Below are 16,491 nucleotides of genomic sequence, written 5' to 3'. Positions count from 1 at the left end.
GTGTACTCAAAGTGGTTTAACTTGTAAATAATTTCTCTCAGGTATATAAAGACTTTCAAGTTGCAACTCACATAATGATCCAACAAAGCAACCATGAAGACAAAGGAGCTTTCAAAACAAGTCAGGGATAAAGTTGTAGAGAGGCACAGTGAAAGTGAAAGTGGAAGATGCATCACACCACCCAGACACTACCCAGATCAGGTCACCCTCCCAAACTGAGCAGCCAGGCAAGCAGGAAACTGGTTTGGGATGTCACTCTGAAGCCAACAATGACCTTGAGAGATCTGCAAAGTTCTGTGTCTGAGATGGGAGTCAGGGTTCACACATCAACAATAAGAAAGAAGCCATTACTCAAAAAGTCTAATCTTAAAACATGTACAGAGTTTGCAAAAAAGCATGTAGATGATACTACAGACATGTGGAAAAAAGGTTTTGTGGTCAGACAAGACAAAAATTGTCAAAAACTTTTCAGTCTAAATTCCAAGCATTATGTCTGGCATAAGCCCAACATTCAAGCATGGTGGTGGCAGCATCGTGTTATGGGGATGCTTCTCTTCAGCAGGGACTGGGAAGCTTGTCAGGATAGAGGGGAGAATGGATGGTGCAAAGTACAGGTGAATCCATGAGGAAAACCTGTTTGAGTCAGCCAAGACTGGGGAGGAAATTCACATTTCAGCAGGACAATGACCCAAAGCACATAGTCAAAGCCACACTGGAGTGGTTGAACATGAAGAGAATTAATGTTCTTAAGTGGCCCAGTCAAAGTCCTGACTTGAATCCAATCGAAAATTTATGGCTAGACTTGAAGATTACAGTCCACCGATGATCCCCAACAAACTTATCAGAACTGGAGCAATTTTCCCACAAAGAATGGGCAAAAAGTTTACCATCCTACTGTGCAAAACTAGTAGAGACCTATCCAAAAAGACTCATAGCAGTAATTGCTGCAAAAGGTGCTTCTACCAAGTACTGACTTAAGGGGATGAATACTTATGCAACCAGTAAATTTCATTTTGTACATTTTCTTTGCAAGTTTTGCTGACATTTATCCTCCTCCTCATATAACAGTGTTCAGTTTAATCACTACAGCTTTGAATAAAAAAAGTTTGTTTGAAAAACTGTGCATAATTATTTGTAATTCAACAAAATGTGACATTATTGGTAGTGGTGAATACTTCTGCAAACCACTGTATACATATAAAAGTGAATACATTTGAGTGAAGTCAAAGTATAAATGACCTGTCAGATAAGAGGAGATTTATGCCCCCTGCTGTTTAAAGATAAATAAACCCTATTTCAAATATTATTGTGCTATTTTCCCGAAAGCTTTTTAATTGTTTTACCAAGTTTTAATGGCTATTATTATAAGTCCATATGGCAGTACTATGGATGCTAAATTAGATCATCTCAGATGTCACAACAATGCAGACGCATCGTCATCATCATTATTCTACAATATCTATGGAGCTAAAATATTGTGACATTTTCACAGAGGACCTGTTAATGTTAGTTTAGCTTTGACCTTTGCCCCAAGTGTTTAGCCTATGTGCATTTAATATATAACTGTTATATTTAGTATACTAGCCACCACAGTTGCTGTGAGCCCTTCCAGGCGAAGCGGAGGGCACTCTGTTTTGGGTCCTGACACACCAGTTCCTGGTCCACGTCTCCAGGATCATGGATGAGGGATGAGAGTAACTGTTTTGTAAGCTTCATCAACTCCAAAACTGCTCTTGTATTTAAAGTTATTAGCTGTCATTTAGTTATATATGTTCCTCGACATTTAAAGAAACTACTGACGTTTGCAAAAAAAAAAAAAAAAAAGTAATATATTCTGTGAAAGGTAAGGGGCTTGGTAGAACCATGAAAAAGGCCTGATAACAACAAGTTAAATGCACCAGTCAGGAACGTGAGCAGTATTACGTAGCAGTTCGTTTTTGTCGTGCTTTCTTTAGTTATTCAACGTATATTTTTCTGTTTAAGTATTTTATTCGTAATATATTTTTGGCAAATATGTTGACAGTATGCAATCAGAATAGTCAACATTAAACCAGTGATATTTGAGGGGGGTATTTTGCGCAAGTCTACATAGTTTTATGCTGTTTCTGTAATTGTATTTCATTTATTTTTACTTGCTAGTATTTTACTAGTGGGTATTGAGAGTACTGTTTATTTGTAGTGGGTATTGAGAGTACTGTTTTTTCTGCATTTCCAAGTGTCCAAACCCCCACACTTCACACAAACTAGCACCTTTACACAGCCAGGAATGATCAAATACAGTTTCCTGCAGCCAGTCTGGCAAAAGCCCGTTGTCAAGATTTTTGTTGCTAAATGATCTAGTGTTGTGCCCTGCATTTAAGAAAGACGGATACAGGTAAATCGCATGCGAATTGATCTTTGTACTGCAGTTATTAGAATAATGATCTCCTGCATATTTAGGTTTGCACATGATTACCTGCTTGATTGTGCAGTCATTATAGGAAAACACTTTGTCCAGTTGCCCTGATAATTTTATTAAGAAATCCTCTAGTCTCCCCTTATGTCCCAAATTTAACTTTTTTTTTTAAGTAATAAAAAATGAAGTCTCCTCGCTGAACCAGGAGATAGCGTCTCTGATTAAAAGATCAAAATATTAATACAACTTTTTTTTTCTTTTTCTTTTTTTTATAAAGAAACAAATTAATAAAAATCCAGTATGTCTTGGTTGAGTGATCTTGCGGGGAAGGCAGAGAATTTCCTGAACAAAGTGGACCAGGGGGCAGCAACAGCGTTGAGTAAACAGCAAGCTGAGATGGCTGGTTTAGCTTATGACACCACAGACTCCAGTCAGTACATTTCTGCTTATAAACAAGCAGCTCCTGAGTACCATCCACCCCCAGAGGTGCCTAGCTTCATCACTTCGGCTGCTGTCAATATAAAGAAACAGAAGGCCACCCTTCTGTCTGGGACTGCCAATGTATCCTCTGCAAAACAGGCTACCCCAGAGGTTAATGACAGGCCTTCTTCCAGACCTTCCTCTCACTTTGTGAGGCCCAAAAAGACAGAGCCGGATGACGACCTGCTCTTTGATTTCCTGAACAGCTCAGACAAGACTCTTAATGGTAAGGTGGACACTAAAAAGGAAAAGCCCAAGACAGTGTCATCTCAGAGCCAGTCCCGAACTTCGAGCCTGAGCTCCATCTCCACTGGTGCCCCCAGCAACAAAACCTCTGAGGACGGCTTCAGCAAGGATCATGGACAAGGTAGTGAATGACATTTAGCTAGCCAGGGGTGGTTTTCCCATGTTGCTGTTTATAGTGTAAACTTTTTGTTTTGTTTGTGAATTAGATATTAGGACAATATACTGCATGCAGAGGATTGTAATATCAACCACATGATTTTTTGTCAAAGAAAACATGCATATTTTTATATTTAGTGTCTTCTTTGTTTGGGGCAATTTGGTGGTGCACCAGTTTATTTTCTATTCCTAAATCTGTACAGTTTGTTTTTTAAACCAATAAAAAGGAAAACTGTTTATCTGAATTTATAAAGACTATAAACTCCTCCTACTACTCCTTTTATATTACATGTAGTGTATGTCCATTTTTCATCTCAATATAATACTGTTTTGTTCTTTTTTTTTTTCTGAAATACCAAAATATCACCTTGGATCTCACCAATCAAATAAAAAAAAAAAAAGTATAATCTGCCTTCTCCCTGGTTAACTTTGTTTTTTTTTCTCCAGATACTCCACAGAGCTCTGATTCTGGTTTGGTTGCCCCCTCAGAGCCTGCCAAAGAAGAGGTCAGTGCTTCAGTTGGCTCAAGTCTCTCTATAAAAGATGAGAGCCAGTCGCAGATGCTGTCTAACCTCAGATTGGAGAACCAACTGCTGCGCAATGAAGTCTCATCGCTGAACCAGGAGATAGCGTCTCTGATTCAAAGATCAAAAGAAATGCAAGAAGGTAGGAACAAGTGGTCTGTTCTTATAAAATATAAAATAATGGTAAGAAATATTTATTATGGCCTTCAAGATAGATACATTTATTATTTATGACGGCACCACCCATGCTTATTGAAATATAAATATTTGACCCAGACTTCATATGGCTGTGGTTGTAAGTCACCAGATGATAGAGGCCAAACTTTTTGAGACATGACTTCAGATTTGGTACAAGATGATTGCTGTCCTGTGAGGTTTTAGTTGCTATTGTAGAGACTAAATTCTTTCAGATACTGCCTTGAGAATTGATTGCAGTCATATTTGCTTTAGATAGACATTAGATATCTCAAACCCCACTAATGTGTATGTATTTCAGTGGATTGTTAATATATGCTAAAACATTCAAATGTTTGTAATAGGTCCTCAGACTTACCTGCTTCTGTATTTCCAGAGCTAAGCCAAGCACGGGCCCGGGTGGAGAGGTGGAACGCTGATCACTCTAAAAGCGATCAGACTGTGCGGCAAATGCGTTCTCAGGTGGATGATCTGACAGAGGTGATCTCTGCTAAAGATGCCCAGCTAGCTGTCCTCAAAGTGAGGCTAGACGAGGCTGACCAGCTTCTAAAATCTCGGACAGAGGCACTGGAGTCTGCACAGTGCGAGAGATCAAGGTGCTGATTTTATTTAATTTGTATTTCTTTTTCGGCTAGTTCCATTGCAGGTGTTAATAAAACATGTAGACAGATTTAATTAGCTATTTTCAAGTGCATAGATGAGTCGTATCTAGACATAAACTTTGAAATACCACTTTTTTCTCCTAAGAATCATCCAAGACTGCAATGAAGGCAGCAGCTTACACGACCAGACATTACAAACATTGCAGGAGAGGTTAAGAGAAGCTGACTCTGCACTGAAGAGGGAGCAAGAGAGTTACAGACAAATGCAGGTTAGAACTAATATATTTTTCAATGCATATATTTTCTTTAATCATGTATGTTACTAGCCCTGATATTCTTGAAAGAAAGATATCTACAGAGTGATATGGCTTTAGCTTAACATCTCATCCAAAGGGCACCCCAAGAGACTACTGCACCCCAGACTACCACATTCATTTGTATCTTTGTGCAGAGTGGGGGTGCTGTATAAAGGTGTGCCAGAGAGGGTGTGGTTTCTGTCCTGGTGTAATGGATGTCTGCTCTTGTACTTTTAGAGTGAGTTTGCAGCCCGTCTCAGTAAGGTGGAGGCAGAGAGGCAGAGCTTGGCTGAGTTGCTGACAGCAGCAGAAAGAAAGAGCATGGAGGAGAAGAGGAGAGCAGAGGAGCTCCAGCAGCAGCTGAAATCTGCTAAAGCTGGAACCGAGTCTCTCAAGCAAGAGCTTGTAGACTACAAACAAAAGGCTACACGGATTCTTCAGGTGAGACTGTTCATCCACAAAAGTGATTCCCAAAGTCTCCACAAAATTAGAGTGCACCATTTTCATTAATGAAGGAGATTTGTGGAGAGTAGTGCCAAGAATAGTCATCAGGAGACTAGGCTTGGCTTGGTTTGATCAACAGAGCTCTATTTGCATAAACTGATTGTGCAGAATGTCTTTAAAAATACTACATTTCTTTACTCTTATGAGTAGATGTGGTATGTAGTATAGCCACTAGGGGCAGAGTTTTGTTAAGAGACAAGTTAATAGCTCTATTTAGGCCTAAGGGGTAAAATAACTGATTAATTAGGGTAACTGGTGTTTCATACCATACAAAGTTGCCCTTTACCACCTTCAGAATCATTATGTAACATTTTAAAATAATCTGTTTAACACAAAAAGCACTGGAGAACTTAAATGTACACCCTTTTCTGTGTCCTGTGTTGGAATTTTTCTGTCACACTTAATGGATCATAAATCAGTTGGGCAATACAGTTCTCAGCATTATTTTGGGAGTGTTTGGCAGGAGAGAGAATTTTTCTTCCAAGCATTGCAGTGTGTCCATGTCATCCTTCCTCATGCAACAATGCTGGTTTCCTGTTCCCACAATAAGCCACTCATTTCAATCAGAGCACCAGCATTGTTGCAGGAGGGAACATGAACTAGATACACTGCAATGTTTAGAAAATTATGAACTATTCATTGCAGGTACTTAAGTAGACAGGTACACAAATAAAAGGAAGGTTTCTGAAATCATGTAAGCTTTGTCTCTGATCCAGTCAAAGGAGAAGCTAATCACCAGCTTGAAGGAGGGCGCCGGGATTGATGGTCTGGACAGCCACACAGCCAGCACCATGGAGATGGAGGAGCTGAGACACGAGAGGGATATGCAGAGGGAGGAGATCCAGAAACTCACGGGGCAGTTCCAGCAACTCAGAGCAGAGCTGCAGGTAACACGTTTCACAATTTGTTTGGGAAAGGCTATGCAGTTGTTCGGGTTTTAATCATGCATTACTTTAGACCTTCACACAATAGCTGTTGTGCTATAAAGTTTTTTTTTAATACTTTTTTTTAAACAATTTTTTATAAACATATTTCAGGTATTTTGTTGTATAACATTCTTATGTTTATAAAGTTGTATTTTATGCATATCCTTAGTCTGTGTTTTCATACAAAACAGGACACAGAAAACCTACTGATGACAGAAGGGGAATCTTCTCGAGAGCAACTTCAAGAACTGCAAGACCAGATAACCAGTCAAAAACGATCCAAGCAAGAGGCAGAAACTGAATTAGAGAGGCAGAAACAGGTTGGCATGTTCAAGTCAATCAAAACTATATATATATATATATATATATATATATATCTATTCAGAAACATAAGAATGATGACATGCCAACATTGGCAATACCCTAGATTTGTCAAAGTTTGTACCTATGGTGACAGCAGTTTTTCTGCACTGTGTCCCTACTTTGGTATTGTGTTTTAGTTGCTTCAATTTGTGTGTGGTTAAGAGATGAGAAAAAAAACACAACAAATTGTTCTAAATGAATAATTGAAAATCTTTGTCATATCTTATATTGGAATATTGATCTTTTGTGTTTTTGTTTTTTTTAGGAGTTTCAGTATTTAGAGGAAGAACTGCATCGCACCAAAAACTCTCTCCAGAGTAGAATTAAGGACAGAGAAGAGGAAGTTCAAAAACTCAGGAATCAGGTACTGTAGTTACAGATAAGTGGGTGTGCAGTGTTAACATCCTCAATGGCAAGATCACTTGCATTGGAAACCTGAGATCTTTTTAACAGTTGTTTTAGTAGTGATGTGGGAGAAGTCAATCCATAACGAATCTGCTTGTTTCTTCCCACAGCTTACCAACAAGACACTGAGCAACAGCAGCCAGACAGAGCTGGAGAACCGGCTGCACCAGCTGACCGAGACGCTGATCCAGAAGCAGACCATGCTGGAGGCCCTCGGCACAGAGAAGAACTCCCTTGTCTTCCAGCTTGAGCGCCTGGAGCAGCAGCTGAAGAGCGTGCAGGGTAGCAGCACCGTTAATGGACCTTCCATCAACATGGCAGGAATGGAGAACACCGAAGGTAGAAACGATTTGCATTATATATTTTTTAGAATGTAGTCTTTTTATCATTAACCTTTTGCAGTCCTATGTCGGACCAGGTTATGATTTTCCCTTTCCGGTCCTATGTCGGAGCCTGTACGACATCATCGAAAAGACATAAAGCACAGGTCTCTAGACGTTTTTTCTCCGGAAAAAGCCGAGAGAACCATTATATGGCCGAGTGAGACCGATAGGAGCCGAATGAAACCGAAAGGAAAAAGGGGCGTGTGAGCAATAGCCCTAGCAGCTGCACCATATAGAGACAAGCAGACATAAACAAAGGAGGTAAATGCTTCTGTATCCAGCGCTCAAAGAATATCACAGACATTTTCAGAGCTTTTTGAGATGTTATAGTAATAAAATAATGTCTTGGATCGCATTATTGAGGAGTTGAAATGAGTGATCAGGAGAGGATTTATCAGCATGCACAGGTAAAGCGCATGTAAAATAAACAGCATGTGTGAAAATAAATTGGACCTGATGTGCCCGACTGGCGCTGATTAAATGGACCGCAAAGGCTTAATTTAGCATCCACCATAAGGGAGGTGCTTATACTACCTGTGCTACTCTAGTAAATGCTATGGCAAATCCACTTCTGCATGATGGTGAATAATAATCAGTTCTGGATAATAACACTTTTAAATATTGATTTTACTCTATCAAGTTCAATAATGGATATTGGACACAAATGACAACTTTCTTTTTTTTTTTTTTTTTTTTTTTTTTAAATTTAAAAATGTAGTCACCCACGGGCGGCGCTTGGCCAATTGTGCACCGCCCCCCGGGAGCTCCTGTCCACGGTCGGCAATGGAATAGCCTGGACTCGAATTGGCGATGTCCAGGCTATAGGGCACATCCTGAACTCCACCGGATGCGCCACTCGGGAGCCCCTCGACTTTCTAATGAGAAGCAAATCAGTACCTCATATATCAGCAACCATTTGGGATAGACTTCAAACTGGGGGTGGTTCCCAGTTTTTAATTTTATTTTGACACATACTGTAGACACAATACTTTGTGCTACGTTTGTGTTCTACATGCTCGTGATGACCCCACCATGAAGCTATTTTTATTTTACATGTGTGTTTATAAGGTTTTAAATGTTGATTTGTGTTCTAGGTGCTCGAATGAGAAATGTGCCAGTCCTCTTCAGCGATGGGGAAAGCACTGATGTAGGGATGTACGGAAGAGTCCGTAATGCAGCAAGTACGATTGACAGATTCAGGTAAAGCTGAGTTTCTCATATGCTGATCACGCTCTTAATAAAAATTTGATTTCTACAACATTCCCTCTAATATTTAGCACATTGCTTGAAAAATATTGATTCAGTTGAAAAGGTTGCTGCTCAGAGACAGCAAGGTGCATTCAGCTTAAGTTAAAGTACTATGTGTGAAAAGAAAAACACACTGCAGGCATTCCTCTATCAACCACTTCTTTACTACAGGACCTTTAACAAAAAAAAATCAACCAAATGCAGTTCTATTTTACAACAGTAATACCAGGTCCTGCATTATATTATTTTTTTTCCTAGTAAGCTTTATCATCATTGTCATGTTGTCTATACTGAAGAATGCACACTTATAATATTAAGGCATTAAACATTCTGTTAAGTAGCTTTCTCTGTAAACACTCTGTAGGCAAACAGTCCTTTGACCCATCTTTTCTTTTCCTGTGTTTTAGCATCCGGTTAGGCATCTTTTTAAGACGTTATCCAATTGCAAGGGTGTTTGTAATTATTTACATGGTAAGTACTTTCTCTAATATGTGCAAGTCTGTTTTTCAGGACTGTCCTGTCCTATTTCCATTTCACTGATTTACTACAAACGCAGTAGGAGCCAAAACAAATGTGTAACTGTACAAAAGTTTATAAGTAGTGGATCTTGGTTTCTACTCCCATCCTAAGAATGTCAAAAACATAATTGGCCTTGTATTCCAGTACCATGACCATTGATATACGCAGAGTGGCGGAGGAATGGATGGAGGGAATGAGAGCATTGATTTGGAATGTGGATGTACTATACACAATAAGTCCACACTGTAGCAAGTGACCATACTTGAAAATGAAACGATAGCCACAAACCTTCAGTTATGTTAATGCTGTTTTAATTTCAATAGTTGTGTGTGAGAGGTGTTTTCAAATACTAATACATTTTTAAAAAACTGTTCCTTCTTTGTTTTTGTCTTTAGGCAATACTTCACCTTTGGGTGATGATTGTTCTACTAACCTATACACCTGAGATGCATCCAGGCTACCCAGATGGAAGAATGTAAAAGCAGAGAACACAACTTTTAAAATATGAAACGCATACCGTTACAAGCTGCTGAACAGCATGGAAACAACCTTTGCTATAGTTGGGGCCAGTAATTTGCATAAAACTCGTATTGGAAACTGCCCCACGTTATCTTCCAAACATTATAGCATCAATGAGTAGCATCTTGCTAAATAATATCTCTCCGAGTGCAAATTCTTTTGTATATACTGTAGATTTGGCAGATTCTTGAATGTAATCAGGGAAATAATTATATTAAAGACTGGACCTGGGTTTTCTTTTAAAGTTTTGATGATTATATCTTTGCATTCACTCATCTTTTTTTTTTTCTTTCTTGTATATAGAAAAGGAAAATTAGTTTTTTTAATCCTAATTAAAAATTACTTTTAATAAAAGTTGTTGTAGAGGAAGGCTTCAAAGCATATCAGACTGATCTATGATTTTTTTTATTAATGTACACATTTGTTTTATTAATTTTGTTATTCCTGAGGAGACTAGAACAAGAAAATATCCACAAGCACATAACTATCGAAATGCTAATAGACAACTGTTGTACTCCCACTTTATTTTCATAACCATGTATAAATGAAACTATATAAATACTTTACAATACTATTTAACAGTAACACTCAATGTAACGCCCATACCAACCGAAATCAGCGTGTGGATAGCCTTTGTGTGACCTACAGAGCTTTCCTACCTCTCTTCATTTTGTGGGGGGGGAGGTCCAGGGTTCTTGCGTTTCTTGGGCTGAAGTGGACTTCTGGCCCTCGTTTCTTCTACATCAGGTTTATCAATACAAGATTGTGTGCATGCACTGCAGAGCCATCTAACGGTATGACCAACTAGACTATATGCCCCCTGCTAAGTACTTAGAATGCTTTAAAGAACACCCCTATATTCTGCTACACTGTAAAGTCACTGCACCCTCATAAGTAAAAAAAGGAAAAATTATATTTTAACACATTTATTGGGAATGTTTATATATATATATATATAGAGAGAGAGAGAGAGAAAAGTTGAATTTTTAGATACGGTAGTAAAACTTGAAGGTTCAGTTGATACTGACCTATAAACCTTCTGACATGCACCGGTATTTACACATGTCCTCTGCCCATCCAATACACACTAAAAGGCCAATCCTAAAGGGTCTAGGAATAAGAATATGAAGAACATGCTCTAAAGAAAGGGATTACGTAAAACAAAGAAATGTATTAAAAACAAATCTTAAAAAAGGATACAAAGTTAAGAAAAGTGGATAAACTAAAAGATGATCTACTAAATTATAAAAATAGAGATAAAAAGGTCAAGAGTCCCATTAGTAATGACTTACTCTAAACTTCTGTCCAATATTTCTAAGATAGTTTGGAAACACCTGCAGATTCTACATAATTAAGAAAAATTGAAAAAAAGTATTTCTTACGGCCCCAGTTGTAGCATTCAAAATAAAAACTAATTTAGATGCTATTTAAGTTCACAGTAAACATAAAAGAACTGACAAAATAGATTCTACAAATACTTGCACTATCACATGTACAGTTTGTAAATACATGGACAAAAGTAAAAATATAATTAAACATAACAACAACACATATCCACTAAATACTAATATCTACTGTAAAAATAGCAATGTTTTTTATGAAATAGCCTGTGAAAAATGTGATGAAATAAAATATGTTGGGGAGACTGGAACAGCTTTTTATAAAATAATTCAGAACCACCTTTCATTAATTAGAAATAAAAAAATGAATGAACCAATAGTACAGCACTTCACCAGTTAAGGACATGACATATATGATGTAAAGTTTGTAGTATTAGAACAGCTAAAATTAGACAATACGACATATATAAGAATAAAAGAAAGTAAATTGATAGACTGAACACAATTATGCCAGAGGGACTTAACAGAAAAGAATGAACTAATTAATTGTAATAAATATATAAAAGTTAAAAATAACTAAATAAACGAAATTAATTCAAAAGTTGTGCATGCTCATGCACTGGGGAGACCAAATCAAGGCTGATCCTCAGAGCCAGCATTGCATGATAATATAAATATAAATTTATATAAAATAATGTTAATTAGAATTAATATAGATTTAAAGATATAAGTAAAAATGATGTCACAATATATAGCACACCATTACATCATGTAAGAATAAATCATGGATTTGAATATAAACAATAACAAGTAGTTGTCATGCCGTCAAACACCTATAAATACCTCCAATGTTTTGATTCAAACACAGGCTCCCTTGAGAAAGATATGTACAACATATCAAAACGTTGGGCAGCTGGCTCTTTGATATATATATATATATATATATATTATATATATATATATATAATATATATATATATATATATATTATAAAAGTGGAAAACGGAGTATTAGGAAGTTAACACAAAGGGTGAATGCAAACTTTCTATGCAAGCATTCAATGGCAATGAAAAGTAAACTTAGTTTAACCCACATTCCAATATTTTGGTTAATATACAGTATATACAATGCCCCTCATCTTAGATGGTATTTAAACACTACTGTATGCTCGTGAGCATTCAAGCTGAGGGGATATGGTAGTAGTTAAGGCTTTTTGCTGTATAGAAGAGCTAGTCAATAACGACTGTACTGCAAGCCTGAGTACATGCTCTGGATCATGGTAGCAAAACAAAATGCCTCTTCAGTCTTGTAAGGTTATCCACAATTCCAAATTATATTTACTTTACCCAGCTAACTACGCTAACTGTGCATTTATTCAGTACTTGCATGTAGCGTTGTATATATTACGATTTACCACAACAAGTCAGTGTATGATCCCTGGGGCTTTGACAAAAGCAGATCACAGGCAAGGTTCATAATCATACACATGTTCAAATTTGTTTATATGTGTATATATATATATATATATATATATATATATATATATATATATATATATATATATATATATATATATATATATATATATCCACACACATAGTAGCAATCTAGTTTAACGCAATCCACACACAGGCGGAGTGCGGGCGCGAACCTGAGATTTGATGCACTAAGCAGAGCGCTAATACCGTTGTACAAAAGTCTAACATTTCAACCAAAAAGAGACAAAAAAGTCGTAGGTTTGAGTTTTGCAGACTCTAACAAAACGTGTCACTACAGCGTACTTTGAAATTGAAATCTTCCAACTTGTTGGTCCGCCAATATCCCATGATGCTGCTGTGTTGGTGTCCACGTACCATACAGAGAGCAGTGCTGACATGGCTGCCGTCGTGTTGGCAGGAAAGAAACAGCTGTACACACTGACATAAAAACAATAACACCGGCGATTGAAAACCTGTCGCTTTATAGTTGAAATTTTTAACATTTCTATTGGACTCCCTGGTCCTGTCAGTGTTTTTTTTTTTGTTTTTTTTTCGAGAAACTAGCTGCTCCTTTACCCGGTCGGTCAAGTGTAAAAAGCCTCGGTTTTCTTGCTGGAATTAACCGAAAATCGCAAACTCCAAGCCGCCTGGGTAACACGGTGTAATACCCGGGTTAAAATCATATCAGGTTCTTCAACAAGGCACAGTCGAATTGTTTGTCTGGATAGTGTGTGCTTTTTGTTTAATTTGTAGTAAATGCTGTTGAAGTTTTATATTTAAAGTACATTGATGTGTAAATAAAAGCATTTATGAGGTCAACACCCGGTTATTTATAAGTCGTGGTCTCGACTCTCCTGTTAAAAAAATGGCTTCTTGGCTTGGTGGGATCGGTACGGGGCTTGGACAGTCGCTGGGTCAGGTCGGTGGGAGTCTGTCATCGTTTACAGGCCAGATCTCTAGCTTTACCAAAGACATTCTCCTGGAGGGTACAGAAGAAGTTGGGGGTATGTATTTCTGTTTGTCTGCTTAAGAACATATACTTATAGGCTTCAAGAAAATCCATAGCAATTTAATGTAAATATTATAAACTGTATGCAAAATGTTCATATGGTGCAGGACCAACTGCAATGTGCAGATGGTGTCACATGTGTATGCATAGTCAAGTACAATACTAACACAACAGAACCGGTAACGGGACTTAATGGCAAGACATGTTGAACCGTATCGTTAACCCTAATAAAACTTGTTGATTTAAAGACTATTCCAATTTTAAAAAGTACTTTATTTGAACAAACAGAGATACTGTATGCTATAGTGTGAACTATTTTATATTAATACCCATAAACAAAGACGTAACTACTCAACTTTGTACTCAGAAAAGTTAAAATATTTCAACTTTTAAGTTAAAAAATATTTCAAACATAAAAGTGATTCTAAGACGGGTGCATTTTGTTTGACAATGACTGCCTTCGAAGCATACAAAATTGCATCAGGGCCAGGATGATTGTCATACCTTGATCATATCAAAGAGCTTTCAATTTGTTATAGCCTGACTTTTCATCTTAAATATTGAACTTTGCTCCTAGTATCTGTACTATATTTGCTCTGTTAACTGTTTCCAAAAGTTTTTTTTTTTTTCACGACTCAGCTGTGCCTGTCAAATTAACAGAATCATGGCCTTAATTACAAACAGACCTTTCCATCAGATAGCACCTTGACCGAAACTAGTGTAGAGCTGCTTCAGGATGTAAATACCTAAAGAACATGCCTACTGTTTACTTTATACAGATATTTTTGGTACACTTGCCTTTTAAAATGGTGAAAATATATTACAAAAAGTAACCTATTGGTAACACACAAGTTGATCGATTGAGTAAACATTGTCTGTCTGATTAAGATCAAGCTGCGTTATAGGGAACTTTGATCATTTTGGGTTCCTAATATTCAGTGAGTCATGACAATATTCTCAGTAAGTGGGGCAGCAAGTTCAAATAATCATGTGCTGTTTGGGATGGTAATTTGTTACAGGTCTGCCTTGAGAATACGCTATTGAATATTGGAAGTTTGACATAATATAGGCCTACTGCATTGACTGTTACCCATAACTCATCAAGCTAACTCTTTTAGTATTACATTCATTTTGCTAGGGTGTTCACTGTTTGTGTTATTTTGCTTCTCAGGGAATTATGTTATTTGGTAGTGAAAGCAGGGTGGTATCTTTGTTTGCTGTACTGTAGATGTGGATGATCTGTGGGATTATCCATTTATGTACTGCAATGCTGATGTTAGCAAGGCCAAGATCAGTTGGATGATAATGGCTGATTCTATTCCGAAATAAACTTCCACTTTCTGCTTCGTGGATTGTGTAGTATTTTAAATCAGCTGGTAAAACCAGGGCTGGGCAGCATGCTTTACATATGTATTTAGCTCTTAATGCAGCTGTTTACCGATCCTGCTTTTAGGACACTACAGAATACTTCACTGCACATACACATTGATAAGCATTCATTATTTAGATTAGTTTGGATTTAGTGATATTACCAGCCTATCAACAAAAAAGCAGTCTTCATTTAAAAAAAACGGAGCTTGGAGTAATTTTCAACAATGTTGTGACCTAGGTTTCACAGCATTGCATTTGTTAGCAGTAGAAATGAATACAGTTTTGTCTTGACATTTATCAAACATATTTTAATTGGCTAAATATTTTTTCTTTCCACAGATGCTGCAACTGAACTGCAGCATAAAGAGCTAGAAGCAGCCTACATCACACAGAAATCAGAGGTCAGTGTAAACCTTTCTTTAGAAATTATATATATATTTTTTTACATGCAAACCTCCTACTAGTTCATATCACAGCTGCAGGCAACTGTCATTTGTGCTTTATATGTTGTCTGATTAGTTTGTACCATCTCCACAACCCCCCCCCCCCCCCGCAGTATGAACGATTGAAAAAAATCCACATGGAGCTAGAGGAGAAGCATGAAGCCGCAGAGATCCAGATAAAACAACAGTCTTCTGAGTACAGGGGTCAATTACAGCAGAAAGAGGTATTTATTTACAACCTTGGCACAAAACCTAACAATTTAATTTTTTTAGGTAAAATTACTTGGCAAATTTGAACTGCTGGTGTGAAAAACACCTTTTCAGAATTTAGATATTGTTTGTTTTCTCTACCTGCTAAGTTTCATTGCTTTATGAAGGACTTTTTCAAAAAAGCAGCTGCTCAAAATGGCCTCGTAACTTTATAGTAACCTCATATTCAGTATGTAAATCAATTTGTCAAAAGTTATATAGCAATCTGCAGGTAAAACGTCAGTTAGGAAAGGTGACAGTTGTTTTAAAAGTTGATTGGCAAAGGTTTAGCACACAGTTGCAGTCAGCTCTAGTATGGTGTTTCATTCTTTTTTTTTTCCTGTAGAAGGATGAAGACCAGACCTGTCAAGTAACTATCTGTGAACAGAATAAAAATTGGTCATTGATACTAAATATATATATATATATGTATATATTTTTTTTAAATTTGCTTTTAGGTGGAGATAAGCCACCTGAAAGCCAGGCAGAATGCCCTGCAGGATCAGCTGCACAAACTGCAGACAGTTGCACAGTCTGCTCAGGGTGATGCTGCCATATTATGTGCCACCTCCACGCCCGCCACCTTTCTTTCTAGTGATAGACCTCATCCAAGCTTTCAGGATGATGATATGGACTTTGGAGATGTGATCTGGTCTCAGCAGGAGATCAACCGCCTGTCCAATGAGGTGTCCAAACTACAGGCAGAAGTTGCTCACTGGAGGACTCTGTCACAGGTCAGTTTTACCATTTTCTTTGTGTTGTCAAATGAAATATGTTCTCTGTTACGGGCATTTGTTGATTTAAAGGTGATTTATATGCTACTTCTATACTATACAATCT

The 16,491-nt window shown here is 37.4% G+C and overlaps 2 protein-coding genes across 6 annotated transcripts in view; both read left to right on the top strand.

Annotated features, from left to right (window-relative positions):
• Window positions 1-1,629: 1,629 nt before the first annotated feature.
• LOC121330166 (golgin subfamily A member 5-like) lies at window positions 1,630-10,035 on the top strand. 5 transcript variants are annotated; one of them, XM_041276480.1, is made up of 14 exons: window positions 1,653-1,843; window positions 2,217-2,374; window positions 2,673-3,242; window positions 3,725-3,943; window positions 4,373-4,592; window positions 4,744-4,867; window positions 5,132-5,335; window positions 6,115-6,285; window positions 6,516-6,644; window positions 6,953-7,051; window positions 7,203-7,431; window positions 8,570-8,675; window positions 9,131-9,194; window positions 9,638-10,035. In XM_041276480.1, the coding sequence occupies exons 3-14, from the start codon at window positions 2,696-2,698 to the stop codon at window positions 9,719-9,721; spliced, it is 2,196 nt and encodes a 731-aa protein (XP_041132414.1). In that variant the 5' UTR covers window positions 1,653-1,843; window positions 2,217-2,374; window positions 2,673-2,695; the 3' UTR covers window positions 9,722-10,035. The 5 variants fall into 5 exon arrangements, with proteins under 5 accessions (XP_041132415.1, XP_041132414.1, XP_041132413.1 ...); XM_041276482.1 differs by having other exon boundaries at window positions 1,691-1,705; XM_041276481.1 differs by lacking the exon at window positions 2,217-2,374 and having other exon boundaries at window positions 1,630-1,705.
• Window positions 10,036-12,958: 2,923 nt separating this feature from the next.
• The window catches only part of LOC121329889 (thyroid receptor-interacting protein 11-like), an 18,995-nt gene continuing 15,462 nt past the window's right edge, over window positions 12,959-16,491 (top strand). Inside the window, exons 1-4 of the mRNA XM_041275877.1 lie at window positions 12,959-13,583; window positions 15,299-15,360; window positions 15,516-15,626; window positions 16,110-16,385. Coding sequence (XP_041131811.1) covers window positions 13,445-13,583; window positions 15,299-15,360; window positions 15,516-15,626; window positions 16,110-16,385 — 588 coding nt within the window. The 5' untranslated portion in view covers window positions 12,959-13,444. The remainder of the gene's footprint in view (window positions 13,584-15,298; window positions 15,361-15,515; window positions 15,627-16,109; window positions 16,386-16,491) is intronic.

Source organism: Polyodon spathula, chromosome 17 (genome assembly GCF_017654505.1).
Source record: "Polyodon spathula isolate WHYD16114869_AA chromosome 17, ASM1765450v1, whole genome shotgun sequence".
NCBI classification, from domain to species: domain Eukaryota; kingdom Metazoa; phylum Chordata; class Actinopteri; order Acipenseriformes; family Polyodontidae; genus Polyodon; species Polyodon spathula.
This window is presented reverse-complemented; position numbering and strand designations above follow the sequence as displayed.

Excerpts from the sequence above, each read along its gene's own strand:
- LOC121330166 (XM_041276481.1), top strand. The coding sequence starts at position 2,696 with ATGTCTTGGTTGAGTGATCTTGCGGGGAAGGCAGAGAATTTCCTGAAC. Across the intron at positions 6,645-6,952 it reads AATTAGAGAGGCAGAAACAG|GAGTTTCAGTATTTAGAGGA; the intron begins GTTGGCATGTTC and ends TGTTTTTTTTAG. Across the intron at positions 7,052-7,202 it reads TTCAAAAACTCAGGAATCAG|CTTACCAACAAGACACTGAG; the intron begins GTACTGTAGTTA and ends TTCTTCCCACAG.